The following is a 14,518-nucleotide window of genomic DNA, read 5'->3' as shown; positions in this document are numbered from 1 at the left end:
ATCATTTTGTTGATTTCAAACACATATTTTGGAAATCTTGAAGTTGAATTATGTTAACTAAATATGGTACATTTAAAATTTAAAAAAATGGATGAGGGTTCAGTTAGAAGTGCTTAAATATAAAATAAAAAAGAAAGAAAACAAAAAGGTCTCTAGAAATGTTTCAAGGGTTAAATGTGACTTTTTTTTAAATTACGATATTTTGTATAGACATTGAAATATAAAGAAATCAACCAGGAAATTACAGAAAATTAAGATTATACAATAGAATACAAAAAATAACTGCATCAAAAGCAAAAGTTTTGACACATTTGATAGGCTGGAGCAAGAAAAGATTAGCATGAAAAATAAATAATTTTTAATACTGGCAGAATGTTAATCAATCAATAATTTACATTTTAATATCTAAAAGAATATTCTACTTTCCCTCCTCATCGTGTTTCACATTTTGGAGTTAGAGTACATCTTGAAACATTATGTTTGTACAAAAGTACTCTAATATCTTGAATGCACAAAAAAAAAGACCACATAACATACGTATGGTGTTTGAAAGCGACCTCTGCCATCTGGTGGTGATGAGACATCATTACAATCTTACAGGAGGTGACAACATGAGTGCAAATAATCCCATAAAATCCATGAGACTTTTCCAAACCAAAAATAATGTTGTAGGAACTGTAGAATAATGTTTGTTTTTCTAATTATCTTTTATTACAAACCAGAATAGTTTACTCTTCATTCGTACTGAAATCTGAAAATGTTATTTTTTTCTTCTTTGATGTAATCATGTTGTTATAGAATAGAATAGAATGTCTTTATTGTCATTATACAATTGTACAACGAAATTATTTGGCGTCACCTTAAAGTGCACACACATACAAGCATCCACAGCTAAAAACAACAAAAGAAGAGAGAGAGAAAAAAAAGGAACTCTCATTCAGGTAAGATGGGCAATGTATGGTAGGAGTTATTTACATGTAGTAGCATAACAGAATATAAATAGATATTGCAGAAATATAAAATAAATATTGTATTGTGTGTATATAATCATGTTGTTAGCAAAATTGGCCAAAAACATTTCTCAAAGTTGACAAAAAAAATGAAAAGTTTACATGTACAAGGTGATCATAACTGCAGAGGAAGAAGATTGTGTGACATGATCAAGTTGGGTAAAAGAAGGTGTTGTTGAGGGACATTTGCATTTACATTAAAGTATAGGACTAGTCAGGTGTGTTATTGTGCCCTGTATATTCTTATGATGTACCTTAACCTGTATGGATCAAACTGACGTGGCCTCTATGACTCAAGTGACTTTGTAGAATTTGAATCTTTTTAATTCATATTTAATCAATTTATACATTTTTAAGAAGTCTTACATAAAGTTTTCTCCAGTGGAACAGTCTGGACATTTTACGCAGGGCGGGGTCTGCTCCTCCTGCAGGTTGGTCAGCTTTGGCACACCTGGAGAGGGACTGGCACCAGTAAAAAAAAACAAAAAAAACAGACCACTGCTGGCTCCACTTCATGTCAGTCTAGTCCAAGTAATCAGCCTCACAGATATGACGATGCTCCGTGGAGATTGTAAGTTTACATGGTCTGATTTACATCACGCGCGATGAATGTCACATGGGGTTTGCTGACGGTTCTGGGTCTGGTGTGCCACACCGAGTCGAGGTGCTCACCGACTTCTTACTACAAGAACTGCTGGATCAGACGCTTTCCGGGGATTTTTATTAACATCGAGGAGTCTCAGAGGAGAGGAGCTCAGCTTTTACAGTCTTACCAGGAGGAGACCGCGCTCAAATGCAGCCGCACCTGCTGCCTTACGAGAAACTGTGAGTAATGCTTCTGAATCAGCAGCTATCGACCGTTCAGTGGAAAAGTTTCGCCCTTCCACAGACGTATCTCATTGATTTGTCGCCTTTCCTCTCTCGCAGTTTCCTGTAATCTGGCAATTTTTCACTTCGAAACCTCTCAAGAAAACGTGAACTGCTTCCACCTGCACTGTCCAACCCTGGAGAGCTGCATCCTCAGCCACAGAGGAAACGTTGTTCTCTACAACATCACGAACGGTAAGTAAGGAATAAGAAAAATATCTTTGATAACTTTCCTTTACTGGAAACTCTCCTTGTTTACAGATGGACTTAAACCAAAGAATTTCAGATTCATATATATGTAAAAATCCCTATAATAAAAATACTAATGCTGCAGCTCCATAACAAGCATAGACTGTAGACATACCAGTCTGAAATCAAAAGTGAGATCTGCCCTTACTTGAATATTTAAAGACTAGTTTAAAGGTGATTTTGAGTATTCTCATTTTCTTACTTACAGCACTTTAAAAGCAAAGGTTTCCTGTTACATTGCAGGTTTAACATTTGTGTCTATTCCAACGATGACAATTAAAAACTTTGTCAAAATACAACATTAAAATGAGGCCTAGTACTTCTTATTCTTAAATCAAAGTTAAATGTTAAATTCTTGAACAAATGTAAAAAGTATAAATCCACTGGTTTCCTTCTTGATAAAATTGTTGACACTTTTTTTTTTTTTTTTAAACACCTGTATGTTTAACTTTATTGGCAAAAAGTAAAGAAACAAACAAAGTGAATAGGGGCCTTCTTTGTGTAGGACAGCTTGCTAGAGAGACAGGACGTGTGGGGGGGGGGGGGGAGAGAGAGCGGGGGATGACATGCGGCAAAGGGCTCAGGTCGGATCCGAACCCACAGTTCCTGCGACAAGGACTAGAGCCTCTGTACATGGAGCGTGCGACATAAGGCTATCCAGCGCCCCTTGATGATGTTGTTTTTGTTTCTTAGGTGTGGATCCTGACCTGTTGGTGTTTGGAAAATACTTCACCTCAAATGTTCGAGTGTTACCCCACCACTACAGTCGAGTGAACGCCTCAGAGCCGCTGTCTTCGGACAAAAGACAGTTCAATCACCCACCTCCACCCGCTGCAGTGCCCCCGACTGCTGCTACTACTGTTAAACTCCCAACAAGCAGAGTGTTTACGACTACCACTGCCAAATCCACCAAATCCATTATCTCCACCACTCTGCAGAGAACAAGTCGGCCGTCTACAGTTCCTACAACTACACCTGCTTTCTTTTCAACTCCAGAGACTCTGCTACCTGCAGGAAATGATGTGCAAACAACGACCCCGACCATCTCCATCTCATCCTCTGTACCCAGCTTTTCTACTTCTCCTTCATCTACCTCAGCAACCACCCACAGCCATCACATCCCCAAAACCACTCCTGCCTTTTTCACCACAACTTCACAGCCCTCCACCGTGTCACCCACGCTTCACCGCAGCACCACTGCCTCACAGAAGCCCACCACAGCTCAAATGGGAAATATAGAGAGCAGCAAGCAAAACCCCAACGACACCAAGGGCAGCCTGGGGAGGAACCACACTGCAGGCAGTGAGGGCGGGCAGGGTGTTAGTGGGGGAGACACTTTAGAGGGTTTGGGACCAGGTTGGCATGTAGCTACGCACACCCTGCTGGTTGCGGTTGTTGTCTGCATCACAGTGCTGCTGAGCTGCTGCTGCTCCTTTCTGCTGGTGGTGAGCTGGAGGGGTCAGAGGAAGAGGATGGGAAGATATCGGACGTCATGGAGAGGGAAAAGAGGCTCCATGCGTCTGATAAAGTATGTGCTGGTCAGAGAAAACACCTGAGGGTGAAACAAAACGATGGCGCAGAGATTTATTTTTCACGTTTACAGTGTTTTAAAGAATGCATCCTGGATTAGCTGGCATTTAATACACATAATTTTTTGTCTACTTTTAATTAATGGCAAGGACATATCTTTAAATTGCTTTAGGCTAACAGATAGCAATGAAGCTATTTTACAATCTTGGAAAACATCTGCAATCATCTGATGACGCTTCTGGGAGCTTTTAACTTTTATTTTGGGCTTGCAGTGCAGCTTGTTGTTAGCTTGGAAGGACTTTGTTTACATTGTTTACATCCAGGTGTTGCAGGAGAGAATCGACGAGAGGATTATTAGCTGCACTTGTATGCTGAGATCAGTTTTATAGGCGATTAAAGCTAAATGTTGTAAGATGACTGCTGATTGGTTCTGGGAGTACAGACAGATTGAATTCTACTTCTTTGGCTTTCCACACAGACTGTTTGACTCCATACAGACAGCGGCTGCTGAAACACTAGTGGATGATAATATTTAGACTAAATCCAAAAAAAAAAAAAAAAACAGAGCACTTTTAATACCAATGTCTGGTCCTATAACTACAGATCATGTTGTTTTATACATGAAGAAATAAATTATAGTTACTATGACTTTGGTTTGACTTACAATGCAAGAATAGTCGTCAGAAGAAGTAGACACAGCCAATATTAGTTAACAGAATTTTGCCTCTAAAACACATCCATTTTTTTTTTTTTTTAAGCACTTCAATGAGTTGATGCTGATGTTGATGCCAAACCTCAAGGACCTTGGCCAGTTGTTGTCTTTGCTGGTCTTAAGTGGTACTTGACATTTTCAAGACTCCAGACTTCAGTTAAAGGGGGTTGTTCACATCTTCAGCAGCGTGTGATGATGGGACCACTTTCTGCCTTCGGTCTTTGAACCCTGGTGCACTCCAGCACTCATCTTCTCAGTGAATCCGATTCCTCTTGATCTTAGAGTTCACAAACCACAGACCAAAAAAAAAAAAAAAAAAAAAAAAAATCTCTAAGAGGGGGGTGAAGTACTTTTCAACAACCTGCTGCTGAAAGCATCCTTTTCACAAGGGGAGCCAGCGCTCGCTGACACCGGACAGTGATGAGAGCGGAACGGGAGCTGAAGCTTGGAACTGACTGAAGTGGGCTTTTTTTTTTTTGTATTGTAAAGGCTTTAACTTTCATGTGTGCAAACTTCAAAGATAGAACTCTCTTAGCAACAGGATTCATTCGACTTTTATTTGTGTGTGGAAGACAGCATCATACAGTTGACATGGCAGGACATTGTTTTGGAAAATAAATACATCAGTTGAGACCCTTAAAGTTGGAATATCTGGGTTTATGTTGGAACAGATTTTTTTGACTCTTGATTGTGTAACTGGAGTCCAGAATAATGTACAAATATTGAAAACTGTTTGAGATATCAGCATGTAAATGAAGTTGTATTACAGGTCGAGTACTTTCTTCACAGCCTCTTTGTACTGCAGCATGGTGCTCTCACTCTCTCCCTCATTCTTCAACCTCGTGACAGAGTCCTTATACTCCTGCACCTCTTTTATCCCCAGCAGCTGCTCTCGCACCTCGCCTTTGCCTTCCCCGGCCACTTTCATGCGTACCAGAACATTCAGCATATTCTTTTGAGACGGACTGTCCTCCCAGCTGTACTCCTCCATGTCTGCCACCGTCTTCTCATCCTCCCACGCCTCCGTTTTCTAAAAGAAAAAGAACAGAACACATTCCATTTTACATCAGCAAATGCGTCACACTAATCCAACACACTTTTTTTTTTTTAAAGCAAATCAGTCGAGGGATTGATTTCCAATATGGCAACAGGTGTCAAATATGGGGGTCCTCTCCTCCCCTCAGCCCCTTCCTTGGATGCTCCTCTCACAGAGATAGTATTTCTCCATATGTAGGTCTCCATCCTCTGGCTGTCATCACCTTCTCTTGAGAACAATACATCCCACTGTGCAGCAGCTTTAAAGCAGTGCAGTGAGCCTCAGCTCTCTTACTCTCCAGGTGTTTGAGGTTAATAACCATCATTACCTCCAAACATATCTGATCCACATTACATCACATCTGGAACAGGTTTAGTGAGGAGCATCAGATACTCGGGGGGAATAGATCAATAGCTTAGTTTTCGATCAGAAGGTCCTCTGCGGTGTGTGACGCTGCAAAAAGAAAAAGGACCTGCAGATACGGTGCGTTCCTATTCAACCCTCTTCTGTAACTTTTCTATAGTTATGATCACAAATGAAAGGGGCTTTTATTGAGTTTGCATTAAAAGAATTTACACAAAGAGTCAACTTTAAATTGGAGGAAGGGTGGCTATTACATGGTTTTTTAAAAAGGTATTTACAAGGACAAATCTGAAGGTGCTTTGCCTTGAAGCCTCTGAGTACCATCAGGTCAAACCGACTGACTCCAGGGGAACTTGTGCAAGCAACAGAAGTCTGCTGTTTGCTCTGCTGTAAAGCGTAAAAGAGTCCAAGGGGGGCTTATGCAAAACAGAAATCGCTGGATGGCTCATATTTGGAGGATTTTAGAGCGCATGTCAAGTCAGTCTAAACGTAACGCTCTTGTTCTGTACAGTCAAAGTTTGACCTGGCAAAATGTCAACCTTTGTGATGCTATTGCAGCTACTCTACAGTATGCTAAATGAATCATGCTCAAGTGTTGACAGGTCTGGCAGTGTGTCTCTCCGTGCATCCATCACTAAGTGGTTCGGAGAGTATCTGATAACTTGTCAGGAGACAAATGCCCACCTGTTATCTGGATAAAGTTTGAGTACTTGCTACATTAACATTTGTTTTCAGTTCAGGGACAGGACAGGTGTTTGGCGGGAAGGCGCACACGCACACGCACACGCACACACACACACGCACACAGTGTATGCAGTGCCTCTAGTGGCGGACTCCCCTCCATGCCTGGATTAGCACACACTAGAATTAGTATTGAGGGTCTGTCGCACTGAGTGGGGAGATAAAATCTTTTCAGCGGCGGATAACAATTGGCTCCTTTGTGGGCTAGCATTTCAACCTGAACGTTACGCCACTCTCACAGCTTCCCTGAGCCTGCTGGACAAGCACTGTGCCTTTCATTGTGTGTCCAAAAGGGCACTACACTGTTCTGCTCTCTGGCTTGGACGCCTTCCCCAAACTAAGAGATTTTTTTTTTTTTTTTTCCTATTTTTATTTGCACCAGCCATGACGAGAAAAACTCTTAGATGGCAAAGGTTCTTTCATGTGCATGGCTGTAAACTCATTTGAACAGCGCCTCCGGTAATGACCAGGTGGCAGACTTCTCTGATGCTTGGCTTGATGTGAATGAGTATCAGGGTCAACACCTGAAAGGGGAGTCTGTGTCCCCCCATCAGCAGGGAAATGTCAACTGGACAATGTGGCTGTTTGCTGTCCCTCTGCCCATTCAAGTCTGATACCTCCCTAATGGGCTCAGGCCCTCAGATCACAGAGCGAGATGGATGAGAATTTAAAGTAAAACGGTAGTGGAGTGTTCCTCCGGGCGTACAGAAATGTCACCAACTTTGATAAACCGGTAGACGTGAATGTTTGCAGCAGTTTACTCCCACAGCAGCTGATACAAAACATTTAAAAAAAAGACATAAGCTCTAAATAAAAAGGAGTCGTTAATAAAGACATGACTAAATGAATGTTATCAAAAACAATGAAACAATGTTAAAACCTCTCAGGTCAACTTCAACTCAATTCAGGAAGCTTTGTCGGCATGAATGAGAAGATATTGCCAAAGCAGATAAGAGCAAATATATAATAAGAATCTCTCTGCTCACTATGCCTCTGTTATCAGATGATTTTGACTTATCTCTATCATGAAACCAGCCTGCAAAGTAAGTACACTTTTACACAGACTGACAGGGAGAACTGTTTTTTTTTCTTCTTATGATCACTATGACTGATACATCGCTCTTTGATATCATATTCAGCAAAACTAAATTCAGTTCAGCAGAGTAGAGGAACTCACCCAGGACTCGTGGTAAAGCACAGTCAGCAGGTACATGGCGTAGTCCTGGTTCTGCTGTCTCAGTGGGCAGCTGGTAAAGGGAGGGAGCGATAAGTGCATTTGTTTGATCTCCTCACTGATTCTAATTCATGTTTGACCCTGTCGACGGGTTGTTTACCTGTCAGCTCTGATGGTGAGGGTATCCGTGTCTTTGTTGTATCTCTCCCCGACAAGTTTGAGCATTTTTCTCTGTGCATGTTTGTCCAGGTTAAAACTGGACAACTTGACCTGAAAGAGAAATGACAGTGACACAGTTAGAGGAACAAGAGAGAGGCGCTACAGTTGAGACATTCAGTTTGCATTTTAAAGAGAGAAACAGATGTCCTTTCATGGTGTTTTGCACCTTCTGTCTGAAGCTCTTTAAATTGAAAACCTCAACTTAAAGAGAGAACAATGTTTGTTTTTAACCTGTTCAGAGCTCTGACTGTGGAGATTACTTTACTTTCCATAGATGAAATCAGAGCATGTATGCTATAGTGCAGCAGACCTCTAAGCCTCTTTCACATTGGAAAGAAGTAGAAGATAAGAGATTATTTCTTGATACATTGTTAAGGATCTTTTTTTAGAAAATTGTTAGAAAGCAACAAAACGCCTGTAAACTTGTTTTCTGGTTGCTTTAGCTCGTGCACGGACAGCATGAGGTCAGATGTGTTTTATTTTGTGACGTGCAGAGACAATGAGAAGGATACATTTGTTGCCTCTGGGACTCGTTACCACAGATTTAGTTTGCAGGTTTCCCTCACTGCTTTTACCCCACTAAGATAAAATATAATTTAAAGGAGAGCCCACTATATACAACCCCGGTCTAAATGCTGAATTAATTCTTGTTGTGCTGAAAATGGGGTCTTGTTCCACTTGCTCTGGATTTGGAACCTAATTGTGTGAGATTTGCTCGCCAATCTGTCTTTCTGCCTAATCCACCTGGATTAATGTCTGGATAATTCCTTCCACGCTGATATAATCTGAGGCAAAGTGTCTGTGGAGCTGACGGCTCACGGCTCACGGTCTAAAAAAAGACACATTTTCACCTGCAGAGACGACACATATGTGAATTCTGATGTGTCTCTATAATGTTGTGAGGCATCATTTGTCTTTTTGGGTAACAATAGCTGGTTGGCAACTGATCTTTGTAAACACACAGACACAAGTGAAACTGTCAAACAACAACAACAACGCCTTCACACTGAGGTCATAACTTCTCCTGCATTTCTTTCCCTCTTCGTTCACTGATAGAACCTTAAGTGTAAATCTCCTTACAGATGGATTGTGGGTGTTATGTGTTGTTTCATGTTTCCATTATGGCTCTGCTCTGTGAGGAGGATTGTATATTGATGGATTAGTGATGGTTGTGGTGGTGAAGGGATTAAGAGATATATGAAAATGTACCAACAAATATGTCGATGATAAACGGGTTTCTCTTACTTTCTTCTGAACAAACAAGAAGCTGATAAAAAACAAAACACTTTTCCTGAATATCTGCAGAATTAAATTAACACATGACATCATCAGAGTGTCAGCACATGCTTAAAGAGAAAACCACATCTCTGTAATCTCTCTCGTTTTAGACTTGACGGCTTCATTTCTTGGGTTTGAGGTCACTGGACGAAGATCGTCTGTCTGGATGAGTCACAGCAACATGATGTCAGCTGGTGATTATGAATCTGTGTAAATCTCTAATCTCATTTTTCATGTCGGGTTTCTCCACACTCCCTCCGATATATACATCCATGAAACACAGCTAAAGCTAGAGATCATCGGGTATAAGCGGAGGTCAGACAGCGGGAGCACTCACTTTGAGATGAACAATGCGAGCTGAAGGGTTTCTAACAGACTGGCCGGCTGACACGAAGTCCGTGCTTTCTACTTTGATGGGGAAGAGCTCGTCACATTTGGCATCGGAGTCCAGGGCAGAGGGCCACTCTGTGCAGAAGGCTGAGAATACACAGAGACGTGTTTAAATGCAAAATGAGCACATTTATGTTTAAGTAAGCAAAACACATTAAGAAATAGCTTTTCAATTTCAAAAAATGTATTACGTTTCAGGGCTTCACAGTGTTTCTTGATGGCTGCCGGCGTCAAATGCAGAAAGTTTGGGATCTGAAAAAGTCAAAAAAGTCAAAGTCATCTTTATTGTCACTTTTTTCCATACATTTAGAAAAATTGAAAAAAGGTTTCTCTCCAAACCACGGTGCAAGCTAAGTCGAAAAAGTTTTTTATTTTTATTTTTTTTTTTTTAAACGAGAATGATGGTTTAGGTTTGCTCACCAAAAACTTGATTTACCAAAAATTTAAGGCAAGTTGAGTCACAGAAACTACTCTTACATTTATAGTCATATTTACTGGGCTAATCTTCTTAGAAATATGATTTCTGAACACTAAGACATCCTTTAGGAAGAGTACCATTTGGCTGAATTGTACTTTTTTATTCTATTTCTTGCTTGTCATGAGGACAATATGTCAACATAAGTGTCCCCTGTTTCCATTTCCCTCCTTAATTCATGTCAGGTTGAGAGAGATAGTGGTGTTGGAAGCAATGATGCCGATGCCGTCGTTGTTTCAGTTTGTATCTTCGGTTTTGTGGTTTAATTTGTAACAAATGTTTCATGTCACGTACGTCTTTGTAACCTGCTACTGGATGCTTTGAATTTCCCTCGGGATCAATAAAGTATCTATCTATCTATCTATCTATCTATCTATCTGACCTCGGCTCTGTCTCTCTGGTCAGTTTGTGTTGGAAACATTGTCAGCAGTTACTCTCTCACATGTATGTAGGCTAATATGATTGTGGTTTTGTTTCTGTATGTATTTGACTGTTGGAATGTGCACTTTTGAATTTGATTTCCAGAATGTCCCTGCAGAACTCACTGCTTCTACGCGATGCACAGAACGCTTATAGGCTAACATGCAGCTATATTATTTTACATTTATGGGAGTACAAGCGGGGAATTCCCTCGGTGAATCACTTTTTTCCATTTTTTATTTAATAAATTGTTTCTATGGGCTGTCTGACATCTCCAAGAGATTTCACATCACATACTTTATGACTTTTCAAAAGTCTTTTAATTTAAAAATATTCTAATTTTTAAGGGGGCTAAAAACAGATTGGAAAACCTCATATATTCTGTTTCTCCTTTAAGTCAATAATTCATCTACAACACATAATTCTGTCATTAATGTTTAATTGACATTAAAATCTGATTGTCGCAGGTTAGATAATTCGCTTGTCGCCAGAGTGATGCATCTATAAGGCAGTGCTTAAAAAATAAAATCTTGCATCAAACTTAAGCAAAGGATGCATAACATTTAGCTCCTCGTGGCACACTGAGAGAAATAAATCAGTGTGGTTGGGATGCACAGCAGAGCTCCAGCAGTGACGGTGAAAAGTAGTGGATCTGCAAGTGGCTCAAGTCCAGATGGAGCAGCTGGTGTCTGGAATCAGCAGCTCAGTAATCCAGCAACAGAGATAGACTCCACAGAGCCATGCAGCATCATCTCACCCGTTTTCAACAAAGCTATAGCCACCGTGTGTTTTTAAAGTCTATCCTTATGGGGTGGTCACATTTAAGAAGTGAGGTCTGACCTTGATCAGCTCCAAGTTGCCCTTCTTCTCTGGTGGGACGCCTCCCTTCACAGGGTAGCCCATCCTCACAGGCAGCGGGACGGAGCTCGGCCTGAAGGGTGCAGCTGCTGGATAGACTGCAGTCCAGTCCTGATCCAGCGGCATCTTTTCTGTCCTAGGCTCCCCTGGCTGAAACAAAACACCGGAGACCAAAAAAACACGTTTTTTTTTTCAGGAAACTGTGTGAGGCTACCCATGTTTTTGTAGAACCATGACAACTCTCATGTGTTTAAAAGTAGTGCCCGACCATTATGGAATTTTTGGGGATGATATCGATATCAGATAAAGATATATTGGCTGATATTTTTCTTATATCAATCTTCAATCCAAAGAGAGAAATATATAGATACAGACACACATTTATGGCATTGATCCCTAAAATGCAGTTATCAAACACTCGTGGAAAAGATTCAAAATATTGACATGGATATGGTCACTCAACTGGAAAGTAACTGCACATGTACGTGCACCATCACTTGACAATCTGGAGTGCTAATGCTTGTTGTACTCTATACACACTCTGCTGGTGAAAGAGAACTGCTAGTGTAATACAATGAAACTGAAATTGAATGCTATTTGGTCGGTTAATAAATCTAGTAATATCAGAGATAAAAAAAAAAAAGTCGATGTCGTAGTCACCTTACATACACACCTTGCTAATATAGGCTGATATTATCGGCTGGCAGATGAATCGGTCGGGCTCTAACTGAAAGCACTGAACACTAATCTGTTCAATACAGACTTCACCCAGTGTTTTGATAAATGTTTGGCCTCATTTAAATACATGTATTTTTATACTGCCATTAAAAAAAACGATATGAAGGCTGCACACTCACCTCTCTTCTAGGCTTTCTCACGGGTCCTCTTCCATTTCTCTGAGGAAAACCTACAAAATTGTTAATATTTGTTAAGTCACACACACACACACACACACACACACACACACACACACACCTTTTTTTAAATGTGAAAAGATCCTGAATAAGCAGCATCAGCATTCACTTTGTGGAAACAGCGTTTGTGTACTGCTTTTCTGTTATCTGCAAAGACACTTAAACTTCAACAAAATAATATGTTTTCTAAAGCATTATGTCTCCTTTTTTTTTTTTTTTAATCAAAAGAAACGATGCTCATATACAACCGGTGTATTTGAAGGTGTTTGTATTTCCTGCCTTTGCCTTGTATCATCATTTTTACAGTAATCATTTATGTATTGTACCAAAAGATGAATGCATACAACAACAAAATCAAAATTGACCTGACAATATTTGTTTTACACGTCTGTTTTCAGATTATTGCTTAAAATGTTTTGCTGCCGTGACATGAAGTAGATGGTTTATGACAGCAGTGCACCATCACACTTTCTTTGATATTATTCTTAATTGCTTGTTTGTCTGTTTTAATTTTTTGTTTGACTGGTTGTGGGGTAGAAAACACCATCCTTAAAAGTGTCATAATAAATAACTAAACAAATAGCCTTTAAATAAATAAAGACAAATTAATGCAATTAGGAATCGGTAATATCAATGTATAGATTCACTTGTTTGTCCTGTTTAAACACCCTAACTAGTTAATTATATGACTGTCAAATGACAGGAGGTTGTGTACTGTCCTCTGTTACAGCATTTGAAGCAGGTAGCTTCGCCTGCAAATGTGGCTCTGAATGGTTGAACTACTTTCATGAGATAGAGAAACTTACCTTTATCCCCTTTAGGCGAATTTGTAGACAATGCCGCTGCATATGTGACCCTGCTCGCTGAGTTATTTAGTCCAAGACCAGCAATATTAAGTCGACCTAGAGACAGAAATGCCTTGCTTGTGTGTGAAGCCATGTTTTCTCGGAGTCTACGGAAAACAGGGAGGGTCAAACTAAGAGGCTCGCGAGACGTTTATTGCAGCACACAGTCTGAGTTTAGTGCCCCCTATAGGTGAACACGTTTCTGGACACAGCTCGGGAGAGATGTAAAATTGTGGGGCTTGATTCAAGCCGAGGTAATACTTTAAAAAGTAACCTTAGAAATGTGTTGTTAAATGAATGGAAACGCATCTTTTTTCCCTCGAGGGGCATTTTCATCAACTGAGGGACCCTGGTGGTGTTTTAGCAGGTGCACCTCGATCAGCTGCTTCTTTTTTAAGAAGATGTGTCGCGTTCAAATGTGTCTGTAAAACCGGGATTCCTAAGTTACAAGTTGTCCAACATGTCCAGTGGCTAAAACAGGTGAGGTCTAGTTTTTGTTTGGAACCAGTTTCAACACAGTTACACCGAAATGTATTTGCTCTGTGTTGTTGTTGTTGTTGTTGTTGTTGTTGTTGTTGTTGGCTATGTCAATATCAACTTCAAATGTAAACTGAAGGAGTAGCAGAAACATTGGACAATGTAGGCTACATGAATCTCTGTGGCGATAAAATGACATTAACCTGACCGAGCATGAAAGGAGAAGAGCCTGCATGTGGGGTATGTATGCTTATCATACTTTTTTCACTTGTTGTGGTTTTATTAGCAGCCAGCTTGTGCAAAAGCTAGCTACCCACACAGGGTCAGCCCACAGCCCAATGGTCCCACAGCCCTATGGTCCCACAGCCCTATGTTCCCACAGCCCAATGGTCCCACAGCCCTATGGTCCCACAGCCCTATGTTCCCACAGCCCAATGGTCCCGCAGCCCTATGTTCCCACAGCCCTATGTTCCCACAGCCCAATGGTCCCACAGTCCTGTGTTCCCACATTAGGGGTTAGGGTAAATTAGGGTAAGTTACCCTAACCCTAACTGATACAAATTTATGAAAAAGGAAATGTGGGAACATTGTTGTTAGTTTTTGGAAGGACTCTACCTGTGACTCGATCCTGGGTGTTTCAATGACTTGACTTTCAGTGATTTGATTTAGTTAAGTTTAATTTAGGATAATCACATATCTTTTTCCTCATGATACTTGACACAAATCTTCAATATAATCCAGGACAAAATGATCAGACGTAGCCTACTATTACCCAGCTTGTTTGATTGTGGACCGTAAAAGGGAAAATCCATTTAAAACACCATTGCATATGAATGCATTTTCATCAAATTATACACATTAAACGTTGGCTTTTTGAAAAAAGTGAGAAAAATAATTCCCAGCCCTTTTTGTGCTTTATGTGTTGTATTTGATGTTTATGTCGATGGACAACACAAGCAA

The 14,518-nt window shown here is 40.4% G+C and overlaps 2 protein-coding genes across 2 annotated transcripts; one reads left to right on the top strand and one right to left on the bottom strand.

Annotated features, from left to right (window-relative positions):
- Window positions 1-11: 11 nt before the first annotated feature.
- On the top strand, window positions 12-4,073 carry LOC110004634 (MANSC domain-containing protein 4). Its single transcript, XM_020660149.3, has 3 exons — window positions 12-1,835; window positions 1,938-2,072; window positions 2,820-4,073. The coding sequence occupies exons 1-3, from the start codon at window positions 1,616-1,618 to the stop codon at window positions 3,680-3,682; spliced, it is 1,218 nt and encodes a 405-aa protein (XP_020515805.2). The 5' UTR covers window positions 12-1,615; the 3' UTR covers window positions 3,683-4,073.
- Window positions 4,074-4,904: 831 nt separating this feature from the next.
- On the bottom strand, window positions 4,905-13,201 carry mrps35 (mitochondrial ribosomal protein S35). The gene is made up of 8 exons (XM_020660245.3): window positions 13,043-13,201; window positions 12,180-12,229; window positions 11,305-11,472; window positions 9,761-9,821; window positions 9,517-9,656; window positions 7,843-7,952; window positions 7,686-7,755; window positions 4,905-5,398 (listed from the first exon to the last, which is right to left on the bottom strand). The coding sequence occupies exons 1-8, from the start codon at window positions 13,173-13,175 to the stop codon at window positions 5,132-5,134; spliced, it is 999 nt and encodes a 332-aa protein (XP_020515901.2). The 5' UTR covers window positions 13,176-13,201; the 3' UTR covers window positions 4,905-5,131.
- Window positions 13,202-14,518: the final 1,317 nt, after the last annotated feature.

This window comes from Labrus bergylta, chromosome 7 (genome assembly GCF_963930695.1).
Source record: "Labrus bergylta chromosome 7, fLabBer1.1, whole genome shotgun sequence".
NCBI classification, from domain to species: domain Eukaryota; kingdom Metazoa; phylum Chordata; class Actinopteri; order Labriformes; family Labridae; genus Labrus; species Labrus bergylta.
Note: the sequence above shows the minus strand (reverse complement) of the source record. Positions and strands in the feature narration are given on the sequence as shown.

Coding starts and splice junctions, on each gene's coding strand:
- LOC110004634 (XM_020660149.3), top strand. CDS start 1,616: ATGAATGTCACATGGGGTTTGCTGACGGTTCTGGGTCTGGTGTGCCAC. Junction 1,836..1,937: donor CTGCTGCCTTACGAGAAACT/GTGAGTAATGCT, acceptor CCTCTCTCGCAG/TTTCCTGTAATCTGGCAATT. Junction 2,073..2,819: donor TCTCTACAACATCACGAACG/GTAAGTAAGGAA, acceptor TTTGTTTCTTAG/GTGTGGATCCTGACCTGTTG.
- mrps35 (XM_020660245.3), bottom strand. CDS start 13,175: ATGGCTTCACACACAAGCAAGGCATTTCTGTCTCTAGGTCGACTTAAT. Junction 11,473..12,179: donor TGAGAAAGCCTAGAAGAGAG/GTGAGTGTGCAG, acceptor GTTTTGTTTCAG/CCAGGGGAGCCTAGGACAGA. Junction 5,399..7,685: donor TGCTTTACCACGAGTCCTGG/GTGAGTTCCTCT, acceptor TTTTTCTTTTAG/AAAACGGAGGCGTGGGAGGA.